The sequence below is a fragment of the Seriola dumerili genome, unplaced genomic scaffold (genome assembly GCF_002260705.1).
Source record: "Seriola dumerili isolate Sdu_G_001 unplaced genomic scaffold, Sdu_1.0 BDQW01000331.1, whole genome shotgun sequence".
NCBI classification, from domain to species: domain Eukaryota; kingdom Metazoa; phylum Chordata; class Actinopteri; order Carangiformes; family Carangidae; genus Seriola; species Seriola dumerili.
In genome coordinates, this window is record NW_019174586.1 from 8,915,579 (window position 1) to 8,941,665 (window position 26,087).

The 26,087-nt window shown below is 43.7% G+C and overlaps 2 protein-coding genes across 2 annotated transcripts in view; one reads left to right on the plus strand and one right to left on the minus strand.

Moving 5' to 3' along the window:
* The window catches only part of xpnpep2 (X-prolyl aminopeptidase 2), a 93,296-nt gene that overhangs the window by 11,855 nt on the left and 55,354 nt on the right, over window positions 1-26,087 (plus strand). The window lies entirely within an intron of this gene.
* apln (apelin) lies at window positions 463-18,058 on the minus strand. The gene is made up of 3 exons (XM_022759895.1): window positions 17,877-18,058; window positions 3,888-4,060; window positions 463-689 (listed from the first exon to the last, which is right to left on the minus strand). The coding sequence occupies exons 1-2, from the start codon at window positions 17,941-17,943 to the stop codon at window positions 3,894-3,896; spliced, it is 234 nt and encodes a 77-aa protein (XP_022615616.1). The 5' UTR covers window positions 17,944-18,058; the 3' UTR covers window positions 463-689; window positions 3,888-3,893.

Consider the following 26,087-nt stretch of genomic DNA (forward strand, 5'->3'; position numbering starts at 1 on the left):
AACACCAAAACCTTGGATCCCTTTACGCAGCGGACATCCAGAGTATCATAAGTGAACTTAATATTTGCTATTGTCAACTATTAAAACTGACACTGCCCTTCTGCATGATCAGCGCCCTCTCCCGCAGGTAAAGCTGTTAAGTAGCTACACAGCAAAGAAATCAGCGGCTGCAGTAACCTTGAATCTGAGAGATGGGAATACCACACCATGGAGAAGTGACAGATGCTTTAAGACTCAGATTGTTTTGACCGGGCTCCCTCTCCACCACATGTCATGCAAAGTGTGTGAGACACTCAGGTAGATCGCTATGATTGGGCTCTATTAAGCAAATGATAGGAAAATTGAAAAAAAAAAACAAACAAAAATAAAAAACACTTGGGAGAAGACAGAGATAGATAAGTAGTGAGGGAGTGAGAGAAAGAGAAAGAGAAAGAGAGAGACAGAGAAATACCGTCTGATAGCTCGGGCTCAATACCCCCCACCCCCCTTCCCTGCCCCCAATTCCTCCTAGAGCTGAGGGTGAGCGGCTTGTCCTGATTTTTTTGTGGACAGAGTTGCTTGAAGAACCAGCAGGTGCTATGGACATCACTCTTCAGGCTGGGCAAGCGTAGGCCCTTCGTTGCAAGGCCCCCCAAGGCAAAGGAAGAGCATAGAAATCAGAACCTGGGGGAGGGCGCTCAAAGCAGTGCCTGCAAGACAGAGAAAAATAACAGAAGAGGCACCATCAGTGTGTGTTTATTTTCTTTGTATTCCTAAAAATCATTTCATGAGTCATGCAGACATTTCAATTTCCTCTCCAATAAGGCCCCCCCCCCCCCCCCCCCCCCCCCCCCCCCCCCCGCAGGGAGTTTCTACTAGAGCTTTCTCTGTGTTTTACCTTATGTTATCTTGCTCTTAAAAACTAGAAGAAAAGGTTCGGACATGTTCCAACCAGATTTCACGGTCTTTGATAGACGAGTGCAGCAGGGAGTAAGAAAAACAATTGTATATCTCACTGTGGAACACAAGCCCAACATTATACTGTGCTGGGGGCGCAGGATCGCTCCTTCACAATGAGGAAATCTTTTATCTTCCCTCGCCCTTTATCTTCTCCTGTCCTGTGATAATCTACCAAGATTTCAGGCGCTGTAAGCTTTGTTACATGACAACAAGGTTCATTCAGTAATAAGAGCCTGCTCTTGTTTCAAGATGGCATATTTCCATGGTCATGTAAGGCCTCAAGGACTGATGTACGCTATATCTAATCTCTATTGAGTTGTATTGTTGTTTGTTGTCATCCTTTGTACTGTGTGGGTCCACAGTATGATGTCAGTGCCTTGAAGTCATACTGCATCACAGAGTGAGTGTATGGGAGGAGTTGCAGACCTGCTCTACTTTTTTTTTTTTGATGAAAAACTCTTCAGAAGACTCATTCACCGAGCTTTCTCACACTCGGGGTCTCAAAGGGTTTTTCGTAAATTGCTTGCGGCTTTAAATCTGTAATATCCTGTCGTCTTTTAGACTGTCACTGGCATGGCTTAGATCCAAGAGTTGTAATAGCACGTTTGGATCTGAGTCTACTCAGATGCTCAAAGAGGAATGACCCGGGTCGCCATCTTTCTTCTCAGTGGCGTTCACATCTGGATTTTGTAATGATGAAAAGTCAAACTTTGCCTCAGGTGTCTTAGAGAATAAAAGATGAGCTGCTTTTGACACTGAAATGGGGAGATGTCACTAAAAAGGATAGGGCTGGAGGACGGACACTGTCAAGTCGATCCTTGTTCTTAATCTTTATTTAAGAACACAGCTCAGTTAAATTAAGTTTAGGGCTGTAATGACATCTCCACATACACTCTGTCTGCCTGCAAGTCTCAGCAGCCCTCAGCTGGACGTCTCCATTGAACTCTAGCTTTGATCAAACAAAATGCATCTCCAGCTGCTTCAGGAGGTGTTTTTCTCATCATCAGCTCAAACTGAAGAAGGACGTAGAACACATGAGGATGAACAGAGCTTTTCAAGCTGAAGTGTGTGAAGACTGGCTCGTTGGCTGGATTCATGCTTCTCGTGAAGACTTAATTCCTCCGGTCAGACGGTGAACAAACTGGGACTGAACTGTGAAGAAGACTTGTAACTCCTTGGATCATTTAGTCTGTGACAGTTGGTAGCGTTATCTGTGAAATGCAGCTAATGGGCAGCCTGATTCCCACTCTGATCAGGTTGGGCTAAATTGGCACGGCATGCAGAGAAATCCTTGAATGAGGTGAACTATGAACTTTGTAAGAATGAGAGGAGCTGGAGTGGGAAGCGAGCAAAAAAAAAAAAGAAAAAGAAAAGAAGGAAATCTTCAGCGTGTTGTGGTTTAAGTGGTGTTTGCAGAGACAGCTTTGTGATTCACTGAGCCGTTCACTTTTAAAGAGCTTCACAACTTCCTGAAGCTCCCGGTATTGTGTGGCCAGCTCTCTGGCACTGAACACAAACTCTGACCGCTGAGGATTCTCACATTTTATTGGCAGGCTGAGGAAAAGTTGGACGACCTGTGCTGTCCTTTAAGTGCACACTGACCTCACTTATTGTTTTCAACCTAGTTGTGAGACTCTAGAGTCCCGTATTGAAAGCAGGAGTGAAAGAACTCTGACCTTGACCATAAATTAAAAAAAATAATGATCCATAATTCGCCATAGATTGTAAAACTCATCTGGCAGTTTTAGAGAATAGAGCTTTCTACTTGTTTGGCTTTGATCCCTTTTCCTGAAAACTGATTAACCATGCCTCGACACTCTCTGGCTGCAGCCGCCTCTCACTACAGCGTTAATTTATGGCGGACCTCTGCAGGTCAATGTTGTATGGTCAGCACCTCCTGCAGAGATATTGTGTTTTGTCAAGTTTCCCTGTCTCTCACAGCGTCTGGGAGAGACATGTGAATGGGTCCCGTGCTTCTTAATGCAGGAACACGATTGTATTGCTGTTGCTTTCTATTCACAGAGATGTGTAAACATTAGCAAGCGCAAAGAGAGTTTTAATCTGTATATACTGTAAATCTGATAATGTTGTTTAATTAACTGTATATGCTTTAGTTTCTCAGTGAAGCTTGATATGTTTCTGTAGACATACAGAGAGTTTGTTTTGGTTGAGAAAAGAAAATCAAACTGCGAAAAAGGTGATAAGTAAAATATTATCTCTGATTTTGGATGAAAGAGTTTCCACACAAAACCTTGTTTTACTTGACAGCTAGTTAAACATTCCTGTGAGGAAAAGCATTACAGCCAGGAAACCCAACTCTCCCAAGTATTATTTTTGGAAAACGGGTTTTAATTGACTTAATCAGGTGGAGAGAAAAGATTTATGCTAGTTGAATTGATTCAAAGGTTAGGTTTCTAAGAATAACCGTCTCCCATATGAGGAAATAAATGACGTACCCTCAGAAACAGTCTCTCCTACTACGGAGGCATTCAAGCTGGTAGGCTAAAGTCCAATAAGCTGTTAAGACATGCACTTTTCTCAGTGCCAACAATAACATCCTTGTGTTGGAGCTGAGTCTGGCTGCGATGGTCATTAACAGTTTCAAGTGGTCCTGTAAGAGTTTGAGTTTCCCATTCGTCATCGAAAACATCCAAACTGATTCTGCCAATAAAGTATTGAGGACTCAACATCATATTCCTGGTAAAGATTCCTCATAGAAATGGTTTCCTCACTAGTCAGCAGCTATGATTTAATATATTGGGAAGTGCTTTTGCTCTTATTTTTCTTGAGAAACGTAGCTCTTACTTGAAAGTTGGACAGGGGCAAACACAGTGCAGACAGGCACATGCTTATTCATGAGAATGCAATGCGGGCAGAAAGACTTTTACCGTGTGACACTGACCGTTTTATCACGAACGTCTTGTCTCCCCTGACTGCTACAAACTCACCTTGCTCTAGAACGGCATGGGCCCCTTGTGGGAAAGACGGGGCCGTGGGCGTCTCCTCTTCCAGCCGGCTGGTCTGTGGGTCTGACCGCCCCTCGCAGGGCTTTGCTGGACCATTTTTCTCACTGTAGAGGCCTCTTCCAGCTCTCTGCCATGCTCCATGGAGGCCATGGGACCTGGAGGACACGCAAACACACAGAGGACAGACCAATTAGATTCGACTTCACAACCTCCTCTCACCAAAAGTATCACATTTGACTTGATTATGGAAAATGTGTAGCAAGACCCAAAGAGGAATCGCTGTGGTAATGGATGAGGAAACAAGAGACATGTATAGATAAGTGTGTGTGTGTGTGTGTGTGTGTGTGGGCCTGGGCCTGTTTAAGCCCACCCAGTGTTGTAGTTCATCAAGTCAGCGTTGTGGAACCAAAGCTCAGCAGATAGACATAGCCCAAAACCCTCGTGTCTCATGTCTCTCTCACTCTCCCTCAAGATTACAAACACCACACAGCACCAGACCTTGTGGAGGTGCATCCTGTCGCAGTGTTTGATCCAAGATTAGAGATGAGTTTAATAGCATAGTGTGTCTCTCAGAGAATGTGTGTGAAAGTCTTAGGTGTGTGTGTGTGTGTGAGTGAGAGAATGTGTGTGTTTGAGAGTGATCCCAGATGTTCTCAGTCATCTCTCAATAAGTGTGGCCTGATCCCCTTAAGCCCCTCTTTTCTAAATGGTTAGGTCCACCTCAAGTGTCTCTGTGACCTTTTAACATCACCTCCTCTCTGAAATCCAGGGATTTTTCTTTTTACATTTTGCAGCAGATCTTTAGTTGCAAAGGGGATATTTAGTGCAAGTGATCTTTCACACTACACCCAGATTTTTAGTCCAATAAAATTTGAGTCACAGCAGAGCAGGTCTTTTTATTTGGACACATCGATGTGGTCAGATGTCTCAGCGATCACACGCTGTATGTACTTATAGAGCAGCTCGTTTTTAATTCTAATAACCTTTGAATAATATCATCAGAATGTAAGTTACTGAATTGGAGCTGTAAAGATGTAGTTGACTTGGATCACTCACAAGAGACACATTGGAAAAACAAAACTGTGGCAGCGGAGGCCGAGATATATCGCGACTTTCAGCCCCTGCATGGCTCAAACTCTGCAAACACTGGACCCTACATTCCTCATAATTTAATTCAATAGCGTCTGTCATTAGATCCTCCCTGCCTCCTAAATAACATCAATCTTTACATCTCTACTGTGTAGTGCAGACTTTAATGTAGTCTCAAGCCCAAACTGAGATAACCCTAAAGAAACCATCAGGGTTATAGAAAGCTGCCTTTGGAGCCAGAACATATTGTGTGACAGATTTCACAGGTCAAGTAACTAAACTTTAACAATGCACCTTTCCCACTCTTCTAAATTAATGTCATCTTTCGTGATCTCTTCTGCGTTTCTCCGACCTCCTCGGAGCCAAACTACCTCCTTTTCTCAAAAGAAACTACAAATCCCCGTTGAGTATTTCCCATCAAAAAGCTGATTGACATCACTCACACGGGGTCATGACATTCCTGTCTCCTCTCCTCAGAGACACTGGCACCATTTTCAGAATTCCCAAGAGAAAGACCTTCCTTAGGTTTACGGGGGGAGGTGAGGGTGGGGGTGGGGGGGTGGGCTCGGGTGAGGACACAGCTTAAGATGAAATCGGCCGGTCGACTGCAGAGGTTTGGAAAAGCAGCGAGAATACTGAGGACAGCGGTTGAGCAGCTTACAAAAGCCGTGATAATGTTAAGTTTCCTGGATCCTTAAGATTCTCTTCATCAGTCAGAGTATTTCGTTGTGCTGAGTGGTGATATTACAGGCTGTTATATGAACAAGGCACAGCTGTGACCCTGAGGACGCCGCCTGATTGAAGTATTCTCTTGGAAAAAACTGTCTCTAAAACCTGCCTATGGCATTCAAAACACTCAGGCTCATCTAATAGCCGCGATCAGTTAGCTTGAATAGAGGGTGGCTTTCTTCAAGAGCAGAATTCAAGACGCCATTAGAAGGAAGGCATAGTCTTAATTAATGACCAGCTGTGGCATATTGAACGTCTTTAGAAGAACTTAAGAGGAAAATAGAGAAGGGTTTTTAGCTTTCAGGTTTAAACAGTACTGAACTGCATGATTGAGCCAGACAGCTTGTTGAATGTTTTCAATGTATATCCCTGAAACGCCAGACATCTCAAGTTCCATTTCCACACTAATCTTCTTCTGCAAGCACATTACACACTATATTTGTGTGCGAACAGTGGGCTAATTCATTTGCAGCGGAGGGGTGGGGTGGGGTGGGGGGAGGGAGTCTCTGTTGCATATTTCCGCATCTAAAGCCCATCTTTGCCCCCAGGAGCACTAATCTGCGCATTATCCTGTTGTTATTGTTCCAGAGACGCAGCGAATGAGAGACGTTCACACATTCTGGAGGCTCATTCAGCTCATTTCTTTCAAATCCAGGGTGGTTGAATGTTAGTGCACTCTGTGTTTGAGTAGATTTTTGGGGCTAACAGAAGTATTATTTGCCCCTGATACACCCTCAGCATGGAGATGCAGAATGCCCAGACTGTAGTCTTCGATATTTAAGGTGTCATGTCGTGCTCGAAGCAAATGTTTTCCTCAGAAGACAGAAGCTGTTTTACTGACGTCATAGAGAGGAGTGTTTGAATTGTTCAAACGAGGGTAATGGTGCATATTTCTGATCAGAATCTCTTCACAGATTTTCATAGTGCTGCACTTTGTGGTAAGAATGAAAAAAGCGCCAGAAGGAACTGGGTGAGAAATGACAAAAATCCTGACACTTTAAATGTCTCAATGACACCTGCAGTAACTACAGTGCCACACTACGCCCGACTGCAGCTCAAGTTTGAGCAGCAGGCTAGTTTAACAGGTGCTGCAAACACACGCACGGAGTCGCGCTCAGTTGCTACGCGCGCACATAGATACATACACGCACTGCAATTCAAGATGGTAAAGTAATTGTACCTCGGCTCACACAGCTCATCTGCCGTTCCTCTAAGGGTGGCTCAGGCTGTCATAACCCCTGGTCCATAATGAGACAATTTAGATGTCTCCTGCCATGGCAAGCTGTCAGCCACTGTTCAGCACTGGGGTTTGAAGGGAGAACATCTCGTGATTTTCCTGACAAATATCAACCCGTCCAATCTGGCTACAGGATAGAAAAGTGTAATGAAAGGTGCTAAAAATAACCCGAGCTCCAGTGATAACGCTGGTGGTATAGATTAACTCTTGCAGTCTGTAGAGAAAGCGTCGTGGTGTGACAGATATGACATACAGCAACAGCTAGTTTTGTATCTCTACCCATCTGTAGTGGAATACATGCAGACCGAACGTGGCAGCATGTGTTACGGTGGATGAGACCTTTTGATTGTTTCCATGGCAGACCCATCATTGGATAATGCATGTTTCTTCTCCATAAACAAAGATATCTCGGCTATCTTATTGCTCTGAAATTGGATCCAGTCTCTGTGGTATCCCATTTGATCTTTTCCCATGAGAGATTCCCATGTTTATGTTGAGCTGGTAAAACAGTAAAATGGCAGGATAACATATGTCTCATAGCACTAAGCGTCTTATCTCTACTTCTGATGACCTTGGAGACCTGGTTTCGCCCTCTTTCCACCAAATCTCAACACTTCTGCCCCCACTTGGTAATTCCCTAATTAAAGTTTAATAAAGGGGGAATGTCAGGAATGCCTGGTTATCGCTGCTACTGCTGCTTGCATCACCACACAAGCCTCCTTAAAAAAAGGAGCAGGGTGGAAGAGGAGAGGTAGAGGTGGTCAGGCAGGGAAGAGAGAGTAGTTGACAGCGTCAGAAACTGGCCAGTCTCCAGACTAATGATGAATAGCTGGTTGGCTGCTCCCTAATTCCCCGCCCTAGTTTCACCACTACCTCCTAAGGTGATATCTGTTATGTTGTCTTTTTCAAATGGCTGGCTCTCCGTCTTGTAATGGCCCAGTGGAAAGTGGAAAACTGACAGCTTATCCCTGTTGATTCTGCAACAGTCCATCAGTGGAGCCTGAAGAGATATACATCTTCCATTTGTCCATCCAGTCAGTTAGGAGAAATGACTGTCCTCTGGTTTAATGCCAAGTTCATCAGCTGCCCTCGTGGCTGGCAGGAGCAAACTGTATATCACAGTGCTGTGTGTCAATGCAGGAACACAGACAGCATGGCAAATGGGCCTGAGCTGCTTATTAATAGCCGTAAAGCTGATTTGTGTGTATCGACTGCCAAAACAGCAACATAACAAATGTTTGCACTTGTAAATGTTGCCACAGCATAATGGTTTTTCTGCCACTAGGACATAAGAGATTAAACTATGGCGGCCTGTGAGACTAACTGTAGCAACAAGTACGCTGAGGGCTGTGTTCCTGGTTTAGAAACTGTTGTATTAAATGTAAACATGCACGATCAAGCGTGGCCTCCAAAATGTAATCCTTGCTGCGTTTAATTTTCTCTGTGTCACCGCAAATTGATTTGCTGTCCTCTTGAATCTTATCTGTTTGTTTACTTGTCCTGCTCATCACTCACAGTCACACTGATTATGAATCAGTTATGTGCCATCTCATTGATCTATTTTCACACTTGGCTGAGCTTCTCAAGAACATTACATTTCTCCTCTTAGTTTTTTCGGTTTGTTTTTTTACTGTTTTTACCTACATCACTTATCTGACACCTCTGTGCCATGAATCCCGCTCAGTGCAGTTTGTACAGATGCATCTTGATGTGTAAACAAACATCGGGGTCGGTGCTGGAATAAGTCTTGTGCAAACATTCATGGCGCCCACAGAATGAATCCTGCGGACTTTAATGAACCCCTTTAGCACCATGATCAGGACAAAATTTAAATGTGCCTAATGCTTTGGTTTATGGGCAGATATCTGCTCGACTGACGACATCCCCATCAGCCTCAACTTTACTTGGCATTTAGTGTTAAATAGCAAATGCCTACAGACTAAACTAAAGTAGTGATTGTGGTAAACATTATACCTGCTGAACATTAGCATGCTAGCATCAAGTACAACAGAGATTCCCGTCCTGTTAACACTGTGATCGGACTAAATCATAGACCCATTTGAAGCTCTTTCCATCTTTTCACAATAACACATCATTTTAACATGCTGTAATCACTATTAATACAATAACATTCCTTAACAAGATATTCAGATGTAATGACGGATTGGGTTTCTGTTGCATAAATAAACCAGTGACTACCATTACAGCATTTTCCAGACATGCACAGTAATATAAAGACAGCAGCATTATTTGTGTCTACTGTATATGGGAGGTGGATGTAGCTTATTAAATGTGTGTGTAATCCTTATGGGCAGCAGAACAATATTTGTGTTAGTGGGAGAGAGGAAAGAATAAATACCCTGGTGTGTGTAGCCATGGTTATTACCATGACGGTGGAGGAGCAGGCCTGCTGTCTCCGTTGTATGCCTCCCTCCTTCATTCACTAAAAGGAGAGGAGTAGCTTTAGCTAATGAATCCCTCTATAGCATGCCATTACCACAGACATACTAACCCACACAGCCAGACAGAGACATGTCATGGGCAGAGATGCTTCCCACTGCATAAGCACATTAGGGGATCAGGATTATTTAGCCATGGATGGGATGTGTTAATTGTGCCAGATACAAGCCAAACATTCTTTTAACCTAGAATAAGTCCCAGCACTGCTGCAGCATCGTACTGGGGATTTGCTAGCTGCCTGATAGCCTCCTCACACATTCATCCTGCACATATGGAACGGTGCCTAACTAAGGCGGATGTCCCTTGTTCAGGTTTCACAATCCAACATTTACCGTCGGAAATGCTGCTTATCGCAAGCCCACCAGTAAGTCCGGGCCTTGGCAGAAACTGGTACCAATTGCTTGCCGACTTTCAGACCACGTTACCATGGCAGCCACCATGAAAGGCGCTCAGTTTGGAGCAAAAAGAATGACATTGTCAGCTGAAATCGACCAGGTTCTCAATTTAAAAATTTCACTGAATCCACGATCAGCCCTCTGACTGTGTGCCTGCATGTTTTTAACGTCCCCTGTGGATCACTGCACTTGGCTTCTGAGTGTTCCTCTCAGGGGGTGGGGTGTGTGTGTGTGTGTGTGTGTGGGGGGGGGGGTTTGTTTTGGTCATGAGCACTTTCTTTTGACTGTTTGATATTCAGCATTGTTGTACTGTGATAATGCTAGGCTTGTGGCCGAGCTGAAGGCTGGCTTTGTCTATACAAACTCCGCTGAGGAAACCAAAGTGCATGAAAAGTTGCTCCTATTACTGCAGCTTTTAAACTTAACCCCCTGTCCTCCCTGCTCAGAAATCAACCCCCCCACTGTCACTAAAGGTTCAGGACGAATTAAGAACAAACTGTCCAGCCCTCTAGTTTCTGGCTTTCTGCAGATGGCCCTTTGAGTTAGTCAGCCGCCTGTGAAGTGTGGCGCTATATATGCTCCTGAATTAGAGAGTGTATGAAATGATGAGGTGTGAGACTGCGTACTCTGCTATGATCAGAGCGCTGTGAGTTCAAAGGGCCGGCAGCAGCATTGAGCCAGCTAACGAAGCCACTGACTCCCCTCACCACTTGACTGCCTGTTAGTTTATTCACAATGCCACTCCAGCTGAAGGGGTGAATTTGTGGCTATAAGGTTACTGCAGGTTGGAGCCTATTGAACATGAGAAGTCAGGGAAGCAAATGTAAAATAACTACAAGGGGAAATTTCTCCTCACAACTTTCCTGTAGGTGTATCAAAACGGTGGAGGGCAGGGGAAGGAGAGAAGCTGCTGCTGCTGCTGCTGTTTCCGTTAACAGCAGCGGGCTAACTCTGTGCGCATGGCAGGTACAGTAGGTAGGTAAGGCTACCAACCATTGCCCTAATCTCCAGAGATTGCATGTCAAGGGCAAAGGGATCCTCCAACCATCCGTTTCCATGGGCACGCTAATCAGATGTGAAACACAGCCCCTCCCTCTCCTGTGTCATCACCCCCCCCCCATGCTGTGTGAACCTGCGTTCCTTCTCCCATTTGAGATGTGGGAGAAACAGAAAGAGGCAGAGAAACGTCACAGCGCAGGGTTCACTGCAGCTTTTAATGCCTGAGGGGACATCGCCTCTCCCCACAGCACATACAGTACTATTAAAGGAAAATAGCACCAACATTGCATCAGACTGTGTTATCTCTCGTCCACACCAAAGAATGCAAAACAATGGCTCTGACGCTCAGAGCCACAGCGGATACACAATAAACGACACTGTAGGACTGGGATAAAAATACCTCTAATAATAATTGTTAAATAATAATAATAATTCTTGGTCCACTTGTTTTGGTTTAACTTGCACCACCTTTAAATATGTCTAATGAATAGTGTCGCCTATAACATAGTTTTATTACTGACATACTGAGCGTATGGTGTGCAGAAAAGAAGCCCTTTGGTTAAAGGCTATGCAGTGAAACTTGGTAAGCAGTTTCGTCACACATATTAAGTGAAGGAATAAAAATCATAAAGACTTTTACTGACAGGCTCAGCTGCGCAGTGCTGCAGGTGAGCTGCAGTTCAGTGTTTATTGGTCCTCGGCGTCCTCCTCTGTTTCCATCGGCTGTCAGGATAAACTGTTTGCCTGATGTGGATGCATGTTTATGAATTCCATATATTGTTTTGCTTTTCTATTTTTCTTTACAAATATTTGTTTATACTCAGGGGCCCTGACGGCCGGGTAGCCCAAGTGAATGAGACAGAGCGAGGGGCCCTGTCCCGATGCAGGAAACAGCCTGTGGGGAGATCCACGCTATTAGTCAGTGGCAGATCATTAGATTGACCAATGTTTACGTGTGTGTGAAATAGTCTCCCAGGGACAATAACGTTTGTGATCAAAGACAGAGCAGTTGTGTTGAATAATACATGATTTCTAAAATGAATGATTTCTGTGTTGTCACAGAGGGGACCCTGTTGTGTGGAAGATGGAAGAGATCTTACAATTTCCATTTTCAAGCATTTCATTTAAGGCAACAACATAAGGTGCATGACAGTTTGAAACCTCATGAGATGCACCACCACATCCTGTAATACGCTGAGAATAGAGGAGACGTGCACATCCTGTTGCCTGAGGCTTGGAGTTTAGGCAGATCCCAATGGGGGCGTCACTAAATGAACCCCAAATCTACTAAGTCCCTCTCCACCATCCGCAGCCCCAATCCGCACTGTGATCTTCACAGCAATGAAATCCCTTGTCTGACTTAGAGCAGCCTAACAACAGCCAGCTGTGCAGCACTTTTAGCTACATATGAAATCTCACTGATCCATTATAGCTCCTATAGAGGTTTGACGTTAATGGCGACAATACCCTAAACCATATTTATTTGATTCTCCAAAGTATTTCACTTCTACATGCGTTTTTAGCTGCTGAAGTATGAATTTCTACCACAAATGACATCTCTAAAGCAATACACAGAAGCCATATTTTTCCATTCTGAGTTCCTACAAATTGGGAACGAAAGTAATTAAAGCACCTGCATTCCTAAAGACCGCAATATTTATTCTGCGGTCTGACAGCCCGTTAATAAAAATGTCCACTCAGATTTTGATCAGGAATCTGATCTTTTGGGACAACCGCTATAAATGTAACACTTAATGTTCAAAAAGAGAGTCATAAATCACTTTAATATTGGATACTGGTGGAAAACAGAGCAGTTTTTGAAAATATCTGGCTCTAATTAAGTTGTATGGAGCGCCCTGGGCTTGAGGATAGGGTCTGGTGATCACATGAGGCCTCGCTAACACAGGACCCCCCCCCCCACACACACACACACACACACACACACACACACACACACACACACACACACACACACACACAAACACACACTACCCCTTGCCCAAACCTCCAGGTTGTGACCTCAAAACCCAAAGTGGGGTCTGGGCCGCAGAATGGAGTCAGAATTTGATTTACAAGTAATTCAGCATATTTAGCAGAACTGGTTTCTTCCTTACAGCCAAGAAGTGTCATCATGTCATTATTCCTCATATGAACTGTGTAAAGCCGAGCAAGATCACCAGCTGTGAGTTTGTAGATGTAGCTGTGACTTCCTTCACCATGGAAAGCTTACACAACCTCCCATCTCCGAGATAGCCTCTCTTCCTGTCCACCCTTTTATTTTTCTGTCCCTTGGCCTGTCTTTTACTCCCCCTCACACTTTTTCTTCCCTTCACTGCATTTACTCTCTAGGGAAGATCTAAGTGAGTAGATTTATTCATTCAAAGGGTTCTGAATTACATTACAGCAGCGCAGCAGTCACATATGCCAAAGTCTTCAACAGCTGAGCTCTCCGGGGAGTGTTAGCCCAAAGGTTAGCCTTATATCCCTACCAAATGAGTTATGATTTTTCTCTAAATCTCTTCCTCAACTCCCACCCACTCCAGAGCAATTGTGAGTGCCATTCACCAAGCTCACATTGGGTGATATTATACAGATGTGAAGTGGTTTATCGCAGAAAACTCTCCTGGTTGAAACCTACAGCTACATTCAGTTGCATTTTATGAACTGCAGGGATGGGCAGTATAAAATCTAAGATAAGGTTTTTTTTTTTTTTTAATCATGATAACGATATATTTTGATCTACAACTTGCGAAGAGATAAAATAACCACATGGGAACATCCAACAGTCCAAACGCCCGATAAGTCAGAAGACTTAAAAATCATTTTATTTAATTTATCTGCCACACTAACCATAATGCTGCAATTACACAATGTCGGCAGAAAGCAAAGGAGAAAACCTCCTGTTCAAGATGGTTACACCCACAGTAAATCTTGCAGTCACTCCATTTAAATAGCCGAATTTTGCTATTTTTGTGGTGTTATGTGTTCGCAGTGGTTCATTAAAAAGTAAAAACAGGTACAAACATACAGTGTATATCTACTTTTCTGCATACCGTCAGCTTCAGCCATTTTGCCAACAGTTTGTTGACGCGTCTGTAGCTCCTTTTGCATTGCTGTCAGAAATTCCCAATTTAATTCCTCCTTGGCTGCTCGTAGTTACAGTCTGAACAATATGGTGTGAATACGGCATAATGCATCCAGAAATATTAAAATGGTTTGCAACCGCAGTATGAAAAGTAAGGCGAAATCTCTGACACCTAATAAATTTATATCATCTCGTGTCATATATACTGTCAAACGCCCGCTCCTAAACCCGTGAGCGGATCATAATAACATAGTTCCACTGCTACTATTTAAACCCACAGAGGATAAACAAGAAATAAATCAACAAGAGGATAACAAATCACTCTTTACCCACTTCCCAAACTCATAGACTGTTATGAGTGTGTGTGTGTGTGTGTGTGTGTGTGTGTGTGTGTGTGTGTGTTTATGTCTTTCTATGTTTGTTCAGAACCATTGCTATGAGGACCATCTGGCTGATCCTCACATCTTCAAAGGGCTGTTGGAGGGTTGAGACTTGGTTTTTGGGTTGTGTTTAGAGTTAGGTTTAGGTTAGGGTAATGGTAAGAGCTTGGGATGGGCCTTTAGATGTGATGGTTAACGTTAGATGTGTCCTCACAACTATAGTGTGTGTGTGTGTGTGTGTGTGTGTGTGTTTTCTGCAGCAGAAAAACTCCACTGATGCTGCAGGCTGCTGGCTCTATTTTCTCGTAATGCTGCATCACAAGGAAATCCAGGTTCTTCATGAGATGGATTTCATCTAACCCTGCGTGTGTGTGTTTTGTGTGTGTGTCTGTGTTGAAATGTGCATGTGTGTGTGTGTGTGTGTGTGTGTGTGTGTGTGTGTGTGTGTGACATAAACCCAGCTGGTGCTCACAAGCTCCTGTGCCTCAAAAAAAAAAAAAAAAGGCTCTGTGATTCTCCATAATCCTCTAATAACCTTTCCACTGCTTCTCCTTTGACACAACTGTTTGCCTACTGTTATTATGTTATGCCTGGACATCTGGAAAAGTTTAGCTGCTTTTTGTTCTCTCCACGGCCACCGTAATCACGTCCACAGGCACAAACACCCTCTTTTACATTAGAAAACCTGAGATTATGATTTAAAGCTTCCTGGTTACCGTTGGTTTAGAGATCTTAGATGTTGTTTAACTGAATAATCAGACCTAGCTAAGCACACGTTTTCTGCCTCTAGGTGTCTAAATCTGTGGCTGCACGTCCTGCAGCTCTCCTCTTTCTCGCTGTACTTTGCCTCGTAACACTTGGTTGAGCATCTGAGCCAGGCGGGCTACAGTGTGTATGCATGCTGGTGCCACGGAACAGCCAGCCCCAACAATACATCAAAGTTTAATATGGAATAATAGCATTGCTGACAGCTCTCATAAAATCACCTCCCTTCCCAAGCAGACGATTTCTCTGCCAGATAATGGCTCTGATCTGGGCCTCGTGCCCTGCTCGCACTCACAACTGCCTCACCTGTTCAACCCAGGCCGTACAATTACACTCTCTACGTATATGTGCGTGTGGGCAAGTGCGTGTCTGAGCCAGCTGCTATTGTTTTTATCCTGTGAGTCCCTGGGTGAAGATTGGCAGGGTGTTTCTGTGGCGGAGGAAAATGAAGCTTTGATATCTTCTACGAGGCTGTGACAGACATGAGAATGTTTTGAGAATAAGGAGTGTTTATATACCAGTCTTAAGAGTTACACAGGGAGGAAGAGTAATCGGCCTTGGGATGAATTATGGATACCACATGTCTAAAGCTGGAGCCCACTCCTGAGCCAGAGTGCTTTTCAAGGATGGGTAATTGAAGTGCACTGCTAAAGGATGCTAATATTACATAGAGAAGGCCACAGCAGCTCTTTTAGTGTACTGGATGAATATTCTAAGTAGCATTAGGTTGTTAAGGTGAATTGCCTGTTGCACTAGGAGTTCTTACTGATATGCATGTGCATCCATAAATACAATCAAGACACACTCTCATGTACACTTCCCCACCCTATATCAGCCGGATCCAGGTCTATATTCATTGCTTCCTGCAAGTGCACACACATACACACACACACACACACACTCTCTCTCTGTCTCACTCTCTCTGTGTATCTCTCTCCTCTTTCTCAGACACACATGTACACACACAGATGCCTGAGAGAGAGAGACAGAGGGAGAGAAAGAGAAAGAGAGAGAGAAAGCCCACTGAACTGGAAAAGCGTTTGTCTCAAGATGAAAGGCTTCACACCCACTGCCTACATGCAGAGCCTCTTCCGACACCTTCCCGCGACAGCGCATACTGTAGCAGAGGCTTGTGCTACGCAGGCACACTCCAGCTAGCATCCCTCCCCACACCCATCAACGCCGCAACACACTTGCATCCCTTCCTCTCTTTCACTCCCTTTCTCTCTCTTCCTCCCTGTCAATGGAGCTCTGGTACTACAGTAGCAGCCAGGGAACAGAGAGGCACATAAGCGGCATGACTTAAACAGCGTTGAGAAGGATAAGCTCCCATGAAAGCCCGAGGCACAGCAGCCTTGTTTTCCCCGTCGCTGGTGTAGCATGGTGGGCTCTCAAGCATGGAACATGCTTAGCCACACGCAGGGCGTGAAAAACGACACTGACCATGATGCTAGATAATTGCTTCCCATTTACTCATGTGCTGAGAGCCTCAGACAAAAATAGCATGTCGCTGTGACAAATGTGCTGGGAAGCATGGGAACTGTGAGTGCTGTGGCCATGGATCAATACACAGAGTGGACAGCATCTTGCAAGCATAAAGTCTACACAGCATCTTAGAACCACAGTCTCTCCAGCACCTAGCAACATACAGCCTATACAGCATCTTACAGTATACATATTCCTAGGCCTATATCTTCCAAGATGCAGTGTATAGAGCGTCTTACATTCATAGTCTATGCTACATATTGTATTCTCTATATCCTATCACATATAGTCTACACAGCATCTTCCACTTGCACAGTATTCAAGATAAACACAGCTTCTGTCTGTGTGTCTTCCAAGCCACTGTAGTTGGTGGGTAGGTGATAATCCCAAGAATGGTCCAGACATTTACACAGGCCTAACTGTTGTTTTTTCACATCACAATGTTACCTGCATCACATCTGCAGACTGCCCATCGGTCTCCAAACTAACCCCCCAGCCCGTATCTCAGAAGGCATTTATTCCCATGAGCCATCAGAGCGAACATGCCCTGCCCCTGTATAATTGTCCCAAGTCACTGTTTTTGTTCCAAATATTAGACATTTTAGGTTCACACTGGAATTGATATCTAGTTCAACAATGGCTCCAGAGACGCAGCAGCACTTTACGGAAATTTACTGTGACAGGGCATCAAGACTGAGCCCCTCCAGAGACGATCCATGCACCTGGGATCTGTGTTCCCCTCATCGATACGTACAACAATTACAGTCCTCATTATCATCACCACAGGAGGCATGCATGCATATATAAGGTGCTGTGTTGCCCTGCTGCTCATTCATAGTCATGTAATAATCATATAGCACTTGGGTCAGATGGAATACATCAAGCCATAAATTAATCAGATTCACTCCACCTTACAGAACATGTGCCATGCATATCATACATTTCATAACAGCCACCACATTCACCTATACATCCAGCCAATCTATCACTCAGGAATAGCTCCACACATGAACGTCCATCAATAAAAACCTCTTCATATTTCATCTCCAAGTCTTACAAGCTTGCATCAAGGTGAGGCAGGGAGGAATATGATCAATCTAAGCCAGAAACCACATTCAAGTTTAACATAAAAGCCATGGCAGTACAATAGCAGACAGTATAACCACTGCAGTGCAGTACTGTATACAGCCAGGTGCTGATATTCCTGCCTTTTAGAGCCCACACAAGGCTAACCATGCTGGGTAACTGATCAACTACAGCTGCCTGCTGGAGCCCAAGGCAAACAGAGAGAGAAATAGAAAGCAAAGGGAGACGACCGGCGACGAGGCTGGCCGCTCCTGTACTCACCAGCACTGGCAGAACACAGCAGAGACACCAAGAGCACAATCACCAGCGTCAGGATCTTCACATTCATTTCTGCACTCCCCTCTGGCTCTCCGCTAGTCACTCGCTGATATACTGTAGTGGTGTGTGTGTGTGTGTGTGTGTAGATGGGAGGGAGAGAGAGAGAGGGAGAGGGGGAGAGAGAGATAGGGAGAGCAGCTGAGCGAGCAAGAAAGAGAGAGAGAGAGAAAGAGAGAGAGACTGTTTGCTCCCCTGTGTGTGTGTGTGTGTGTGTGTGTGTGAGAAGTGAGTGTTTGTGGGAATGTGAGTGTGAGTGTGTATGTGGCGTGTGGTGGCTCCCTGACTGTGCCTGTGTATTTGTCTAAATGCGTATTTGTATATCAGTGTGTGACAGCGCCACTCCAAGACTGAAGGCACGTCTTTATCTGAGCTCTCCCACGGAGGTGTGTGTGTGTGTGTGTGTGTATGTGTGAGTGTGTGTGTGTCTCCTCTTTTCTTCTGTCAGAGAAACGACAGCATGAGCCAAGTTCAGTGGAGCTGTGAATGTGCTGGAAGTCAGCTTGCAGGTCTGTCTGTCGGCGTGTGTGTCTGTGTGTGTGTGTGTATGAGTCCTGTTTGCCTTGGATAAGGAGACTAGTTGGTCATGTGGCTTATGTATCATTGACTCTGTGGGTCACGGAAAAGCCCCCCCATCCCGCCCCCTCTGCCCCACCATCACCCACCCTCTCCACCCCTTTTCCACAAACATGCAAGTGCACATGGCGGAGGAAAGAGAGCAAAGGGAGGGAGGAGAGGGGGAGCAGCGAGGTGAAGGGTGGGGGGTGCATGCAGGTTTATGATAATACCCAAACAGATGCTCTTGTTGAAAACTCTTTGAATTGCAAACAGGGCTGCTTGCCAGGAATCCAGGAATCAAAATACCAGCTTATGAGGGGAAGTAGATGAAAGAAGGGAAGGTGTGAGATGAGGTTCATGCTTTCCTGCTTTTGTATCTGCGCCAGCTGTATAGACCTTTCTTCCTCACACTATTCTTTACCCACAGTGGCGCTGGCAGCCCTGTCTCGCTAAAGGTATGGCTTAAATCATTCGCACCGTTTGAAGTTAGTGTCCGTGACACTGGGAGTAACCGCAGGAAAAAACTTATCAGACTCTGCCCGATCCCATCGCTCGCACTGTTTGTTCCACGGCCCCTGAAGTCATTTGTTTTATTTTGTTACACAGATTATATTCTTTCCATGAACAAAAGCAACAAGAAAGCCACCACCCTACACGTCTATAATATAAGTCCACTTGTGTTTTTTTCATTTGTTTATCAGACAATAAACAGGAAAGGTTGCATTTCTTGCTGTGAATTGTGAGAACTGTAAGCAGAAACTAAATGTACAACAACTTTTCTTATCGCGTTTAACCATAGAGCAACATCAAGGCGACAAGTTTCTACATTCCTTCTCTACAAGAAAGTCATTCGGGAAGGGCCATAAATTTTGTGTTTTACACTATGCATACAAAATATGTAACCCTCCACGCTCTTACGACATTTCAGACTCTGCAGATCTGGTCCGTCGATCATCAAGAGAAGAGCCAATAAATGTGAAAAAAAAATTGGATCACCACACTGAAAAGAAAAACATTCAGGTCAATGAGGGAAATATGCTAACATCAATTTAATGGGGATAAATATAGGTGTTTTGTGATATACTGTTTACAAGGCGTCAGTTCACTTTTGGGCCCATAGATCCAAGTCCCCAAAGGGCTGCAGTGACACATGATGGATAGGCCGCCTTTGGTCAAAACCTCCGAAAACACACCCCCGCTACAGTCCTCCACACAACCCCTTTTCTATGTGTTGTCACTAAACAGTCACTTTAGTGGCGTGGACCTGAGTAGAGGGGCCCTGTGACCCTCGACTCTGCAGCTCCCGCTTCACACAGCCTGGCCATTGTCTCCCTAAGGCTCCAGGTCCCAGAGGGCAACATGTCTGTGCCACCCACTTGAGATCCAACAACAAGAGCACCTTCCATTTTTACATGCAGCACTTGAAGCCTCCACTTCATGTGAAGCAATCCTCTCACCTCAGGGGTGGCCAAGCCCCGGGGGGCTAAAGATGCTTATCCAAGCCTGTCCTTTTTTTAGCTGAAAGATAATTCGCCTTTGAAAGAATCCGTTCATGGCATTTTCTCAGAGGTGCTCAGTGATCACTGACAGAAAGCATGGGCAATCGTACATAATGGGAGATAGTGGGGATTATAGCGCCATTACCAGCCCACTTAGTAGTTAGGAGTAGTTAGAAGTAATTCAAAATTCAATCTAATCCAACATTCAGGAATAATTTTAAAGCGATGCTGGATAAGTGCCTGCAGAGTTATTTCACATTAACAGTTAATGTGCATGAGCTGGCGATCAAAACTGAAACTGAGGCAAATATCCAGAATATGCTGACTCCAGGTGCAACCCACGATAATTTATGACTGTGGATTTGCGAGTCATTAAAACGTCCTATGGACATGGATAAGAATGTGTGAGACATTGTAAAGTTGGCAGAACGGCCTCAAACATTTGCACTCTGTTAGCTTTAATTGTCTTAGCTTGAAGCAAAGCCTGTAATGAAAATGTAACAGATGGTGTTTCCTCAGAGTGTGTCAGTGGACTGTGTGCCATGACGTGAGTGTAAGCCAGTGGAGGATTGCCTTTTTACATCCAGGGATGTGGAGCGAGACCTGGCAACATGATACGGGCGGCAACAGTCAGGAGGCAGCATTACAGCCACATGTGCCTCAACACAGGAAACACTTGGCTGTTTACAGGAAGTGTTTGATGAAGGAATGCTGTGGATGTTTGAATTTGGTCACTGGTGACGACTTTTCCTGATTCCTGGGTTTTTAATAACAGGCCGACATTCCTAAGATAAGTGTCGTACAGATGAGGAAAAAAGAAATGTATCTTTGCATGTCCTTTGAGCTGCATTTCCATTTGTAATATTAGTCAAACTGTACTGCAGGAACTGTCAACAGGTGGCCTCTCAGCTGTGGCTAAATTAATCCCCTGATCTCAGAAAAGATTTGCTGCATTATTTACTGTATTCACAATTAATGTGTTTCCTGTTTATCATCCGCTTCTATATAAAGCTCCTGATTTCTGAAATGCTAATGAAGTGTGCGGATGTTTGTTTGTATTGTTGTTTTGATGATTGAATGAGCGGTAGCAGCCCACTCCTGTTGTTGTTATTGTTGTGGAAGAGTGAACTCCACACTTCTGCGCCCGCTTCCATTTCCCGAGCATCCATCAGATCCAGCGCACCTTTATTTATTAAAATGGAAAACAAATCAAATCTCCATCCTGATAAGAGTCACAATCAAAGGCTTGAGTGAATGCAGAATGTCAAAAGAGATCAGGTTGTTGTTGCTAATTAGCGTCTGTGGAGAGATCAGCAGTGGGAGAAGAGTGTCACATCTTCATTAGGACATTTTCTTGAAGAGATGAGAAAATCTGAGGAGTGTTTTGCTTGTCTGAAGCCTTTAACATATGTGATCCTCCCCTCAGGTGGCCTGTGCTTCATATCATGAAATGTCAAGAATCAGAGGCTTTGGTGGATTAATTTATCGGCCTGTAATCGTGACATTATCAGCAGCACTGCAAATTCAGCTGAGAAATGTTCTGGGCTTGCCAAAGCCCCCTGGAAGATAGGCCAGCAATTTTCTGTCAGTCTGTGATTCCCATTCCGTCGTATTGCCTCAGAGCCACACACATTTTCTGCAATTTCATACTTCCATGAATAGAGTTCCTAGTAGTCATTAAAAGACTATTGAAAACTGCTTTTGCCCTGAAATGCAGCAGTTAACAATTATCTTAAACAGTTTCTGCAAAACACATATTTTTTGTGCAGATAACATGGTGAATCATTGGGTTTCTGACTTTTTTGGAAGAATTTATGACAAATAAGAAGTCTGTTTCTCCCTAATTTGAGCACCGGCTGGGGTTTATCTCCTCTGATGTTGGACAGACTCTGAACTCAGGCATGAACTGAGAATAATCACAAACTCCTTGACATCAGAGTGCTGCTGGTCTGGAGAGGAAAGCAATTTACACAATGGTAATCATCTAAATATAAATTCACCCCTTATCTTTCACCCCTTCTTGTCTCTACTTTGACATATTTATCCTTAATTTTAAATCCAAAATAACCACATAGAAATTATTACATTTTTCATCATGAGCTTCCAGATAATTTTTACTACTGCTCTTGCTGTGCTGTTGCGTACGTCTCAGACAGTTGTGTCTATAATCAGTCCAATATGGCTCATCAGTCTTTGAACACCAAGTTTGCCCGTAGATCAGAGAAAGATGTGTTGTGAGATGACAATTCAGTGTAACCGCCTACAGATGAAAAGGCAACTTTATTTCCAGGGAGTTCTTTTCACCAGCAGTTTTATTAATCATAATATCCCTGTCAGGTGACTTCCATTTTAGCAGATTTGCAGGCACAGAGGGCAGATTTTTATCCTGTGATGTTGCACCTGCAGGATATAAAAAAAAAAAAAAAAAAGCTATGCACACCACAGAGTAGGACTCCAAATCATGAAATGGTCTTGTATTTTACTGTACATTTGTCACTCTGGTTTGCAGCAAGGGCAGGATCAAACTCAAAGAGCGTGTACAAAACACGCTTCACACCCTCATAAGCCTGTCAAACTCAGATTCTCCATAGATATTGTAAGACAACAAATAAGGGATGTCTTTTGAATCCGTCTGCACTCTGCGCTGTTTAATCAGTGATAAAATCTAGAGGGTTTTTCTCCAGGTGGCAGGTGATCGCAGCCTAGCTTCTGACATCACCCCCAGAGCTCTATGTTTCACTGCTAGCGGTGAATGCCTCTTCAATACTCAGAAACCGTCTTAAGTGAGACTCTCACTTTTAACTTTGCCGTACTCGTCGATGTGTATTGGTATGTGCAGCAGAGTGGGAAATCAGTGGCAGTACGCCAGCTTTTCACACGCTCCCATACACATAAAAATACCAATCTTCTGGTCCCTGAGTGCACTATTCTTCAGGAGTGTTTTTTTTCTCAGTGTGTAGAAGATGCGATGATCATCCACCCTTCCTTTACTGTAGCAGAGGATCAAACAGAGTCAAAACAAACTAAATGGAGGAGCTCTTGTATCCAAAGTGGGTAACTGCTCTCTTCCCCTCTCATATTGTTGTAATTATCAGAAGTTTAATCTGTCTGAATAGTGGCACGCAGTTTGGAAATGGCTGATTTGTTTCTTATGGATGCTGTTTTCTTTTTTTCTTTTTTTTTTTTTAAATGCTGGGGACCGAGCATGCTGCAGCTTGGTCTTGCTGACTTGCAGCGAGACGGAGAAATGTGACTTGACAGATGAAAGATAAGGAAATGTTTTCTGGGGGAGAAGACAGACTCTGAAAACAGACATGAGGTGTCTTTGAAAGCTGACAAAGCCTGAATCTGTACTGTGAAGTGAAGAAGCTGAAGATCAACGTTTGCCAGGACCCAGCTCACTGAACCTTTCACTAAATTCACTTATTTCTTCCGCCTTGATACAAGTTGTGGGATGTTTTAAGGAGCAAAAGAAGTGCACCTTCAAAAAACAGTTCACTGTTGCTATTAAGACACTATTTTTCTGTAACAGAAGAACCTGAACTCTTAGAGCCCTTTTGCGTATGAGTATGCTTCTCCCCCTTGGTAATTCTACATGTGTACGTCGAAGCAATAACTCTAACACAAAACAAATCTCACATTCAAACTACAACTTCCAACTAGAGAACATGATCTGACTATATGCTCTAAGCTTTGCATATTAATGGAGAGAAACTGATCTCCTTGAGATCACTGTAGCAATCTTCTATATTTTTGTTATTGCCAACATATCCATTCAAAAGACCAAAGCCAGTGATAATTTAGTCCACATCTCAATACTTTTCTCTCCAACTTTCCCACTTGTCTGTGGCAATCAGCCAAGCCCACTGGTTCCTACTGACGATGTAAATCTTTAAAAATAGGTTGTGGATACATGCTTCCATTTTGTTTTCTTACAAAAGGCTACAGGATTTCCTACAACTGGAAACTGCAATTTTAAACAAACATTATTCAAATGTGACTATTTTCAGTCATGGGTTTGGTGAAGGCTTTAATGAAGTGCAACGGTGTGGCGCACACGTGTTAATCCAAATCAAATTTTTCCTCTCAAATCATAGCCCTTGATCGATAACTAACGTTGGAAGGGACCGACAGCTGGAGAGTCCACAATGGAGAAAGCCATCATCACGTTTTAGCTGTGCTGCACCATTTCCTTTTCTTCAACCCTCCTCTGTCGGAGTATAAAGTGCTTCACGCAACAGTAATGGTATGCAGACAGTTGAGACAGGAGTATAGGATACTTTCTTCTTTTGAATAAACTGTGTGAATTTATTGTGCTGTTAGCGACTGAGCCCGAAGAGCTTTTTCTCCCCTTTAATAATTCAATAAGGAGAGATCAGTTGGAAGTGTATGAATATTTAGTGAGGTAGCAACAAAGAAAAGTTTTGGTGACTAGTCTCTGACGGTGTAAAGCTTCTTCATTAAGCGTAGGGACCCCCCCCCCCCCCAGATGCTGCTGGTGGTGTAGAGCCAAGGTGGGTTGCACAATAGTAGGTCTGACAGAGTGACAGAATTACAATGATATTAAAAGAACAGCAGCCAGGGACTGATCGGCGTGGAGAATGCAGGCAGAAAGGCCATTGGTTAAGTATGGTGACATCAAAATTGTGAATATAGGGAATTTGAAAGCGTGGGAAAACGGAAATGACAGAGAAAAATAGAACAGAAAGAAACCGCAGACACTCACCCATAGACGTATAAAGGCGGAACATGATCTTTCTTATTGAACTTTTGCCAAATGTTCATTTGAATGAAATGATGTACTGTATAATGAGAACAAAATGTCAGGGGGAATAAACAGGCCAGCACAGAGAAAATATACAGAAGCATAGGAGAGTATGTGTGTTGGCAATTACATTTGCAGCTGCAAAAGCTGACCAGCTAGTCCTGTGAGTAATTACTACACCAAGCTCCTCACATACTGTATTTTGCAAAGTATGGATAAATTTCACTGTGCCACTTTCTGGTGTGGCCAGGCCTTTATTCTTAATGCTTTAAATGTAGTATTTGTAAGAATGTGAAGCAATTTACATGTATTAATGACTTTTTATTGCCAATGTGTGAATGGTTTGCAAACTTAAATAATGAGACCTTCCCAGACTTTTTCAGTTGCCTGTAACAGCCTGCCTCAGTGCTTCTCTTCTACTCCCCTACAGCGCCAACAGTGTGCAACGCTAGCTAACATTATCTTAGAAATGAAGTCTGTTAACATCAATAAACAACCTGCACCCAGCACAACGCCCTCTCCAACACAAACTCCACGTAAGCTCAAAAAACAAAAAAAAATTTTGTCTTATGAAGCCCATCTGGTCAAATTGGAATGTGACCAACGTTGAGTGAAAATCAGGGTCAACATCCGCTGAGAACAATATTACACTCTATAAATCCTATTCTAAAAAAACATATGACAAACTTTAGTCAAACTTTAGCCTCGCAAAACCAGACCTAACACTTAATTTGGAGAGTCAAATATAGCCTCAAATATAGTTTGTTGTTAAAATACAATCACGATCAGTTTTGCATAGTCAGACTTTACTGGCCCTCTTTGTGTGCCTGTCATTCGGGGTGCACATAAGACTGTGCTGCGTGCGTGTTCCAGTGGATAAGTCCAGGGCGTAGATGTTCCTTCCATGCATTCCTAAGTAGAAGAGTAGAGTAGAAGAGTAGACTGCTCCTTCTTCTTCTTCTGCTTATTAAATTGGCACTATCCAAACACCATATAGGGCGGAATTTCTTTCCCAGTCCGACCATCAAATCACTGTTTTGGCCAATGCCCACGATGCTCGCTCATGCCCATCTAATGCTGACTGTAGTTTACTTAACAGCCACTGGTGCCATTAATAACAAGGGTTCTCTAAATGTTACATGTAGAGTAGAACCTATAAGATACAGAATTAATCTTAATACCAAGCATATGATCAGAGAAGACGACTACAGCATGTCGGCATGGGAATATCTAATTAATGTGGACCATGGCTTAATTATTGGTTTCATAAGTATAATAGTTTAATATGTGACTATGGATGGACATTACGCAGCTCAAGCGCCTCTTGTTCCTACT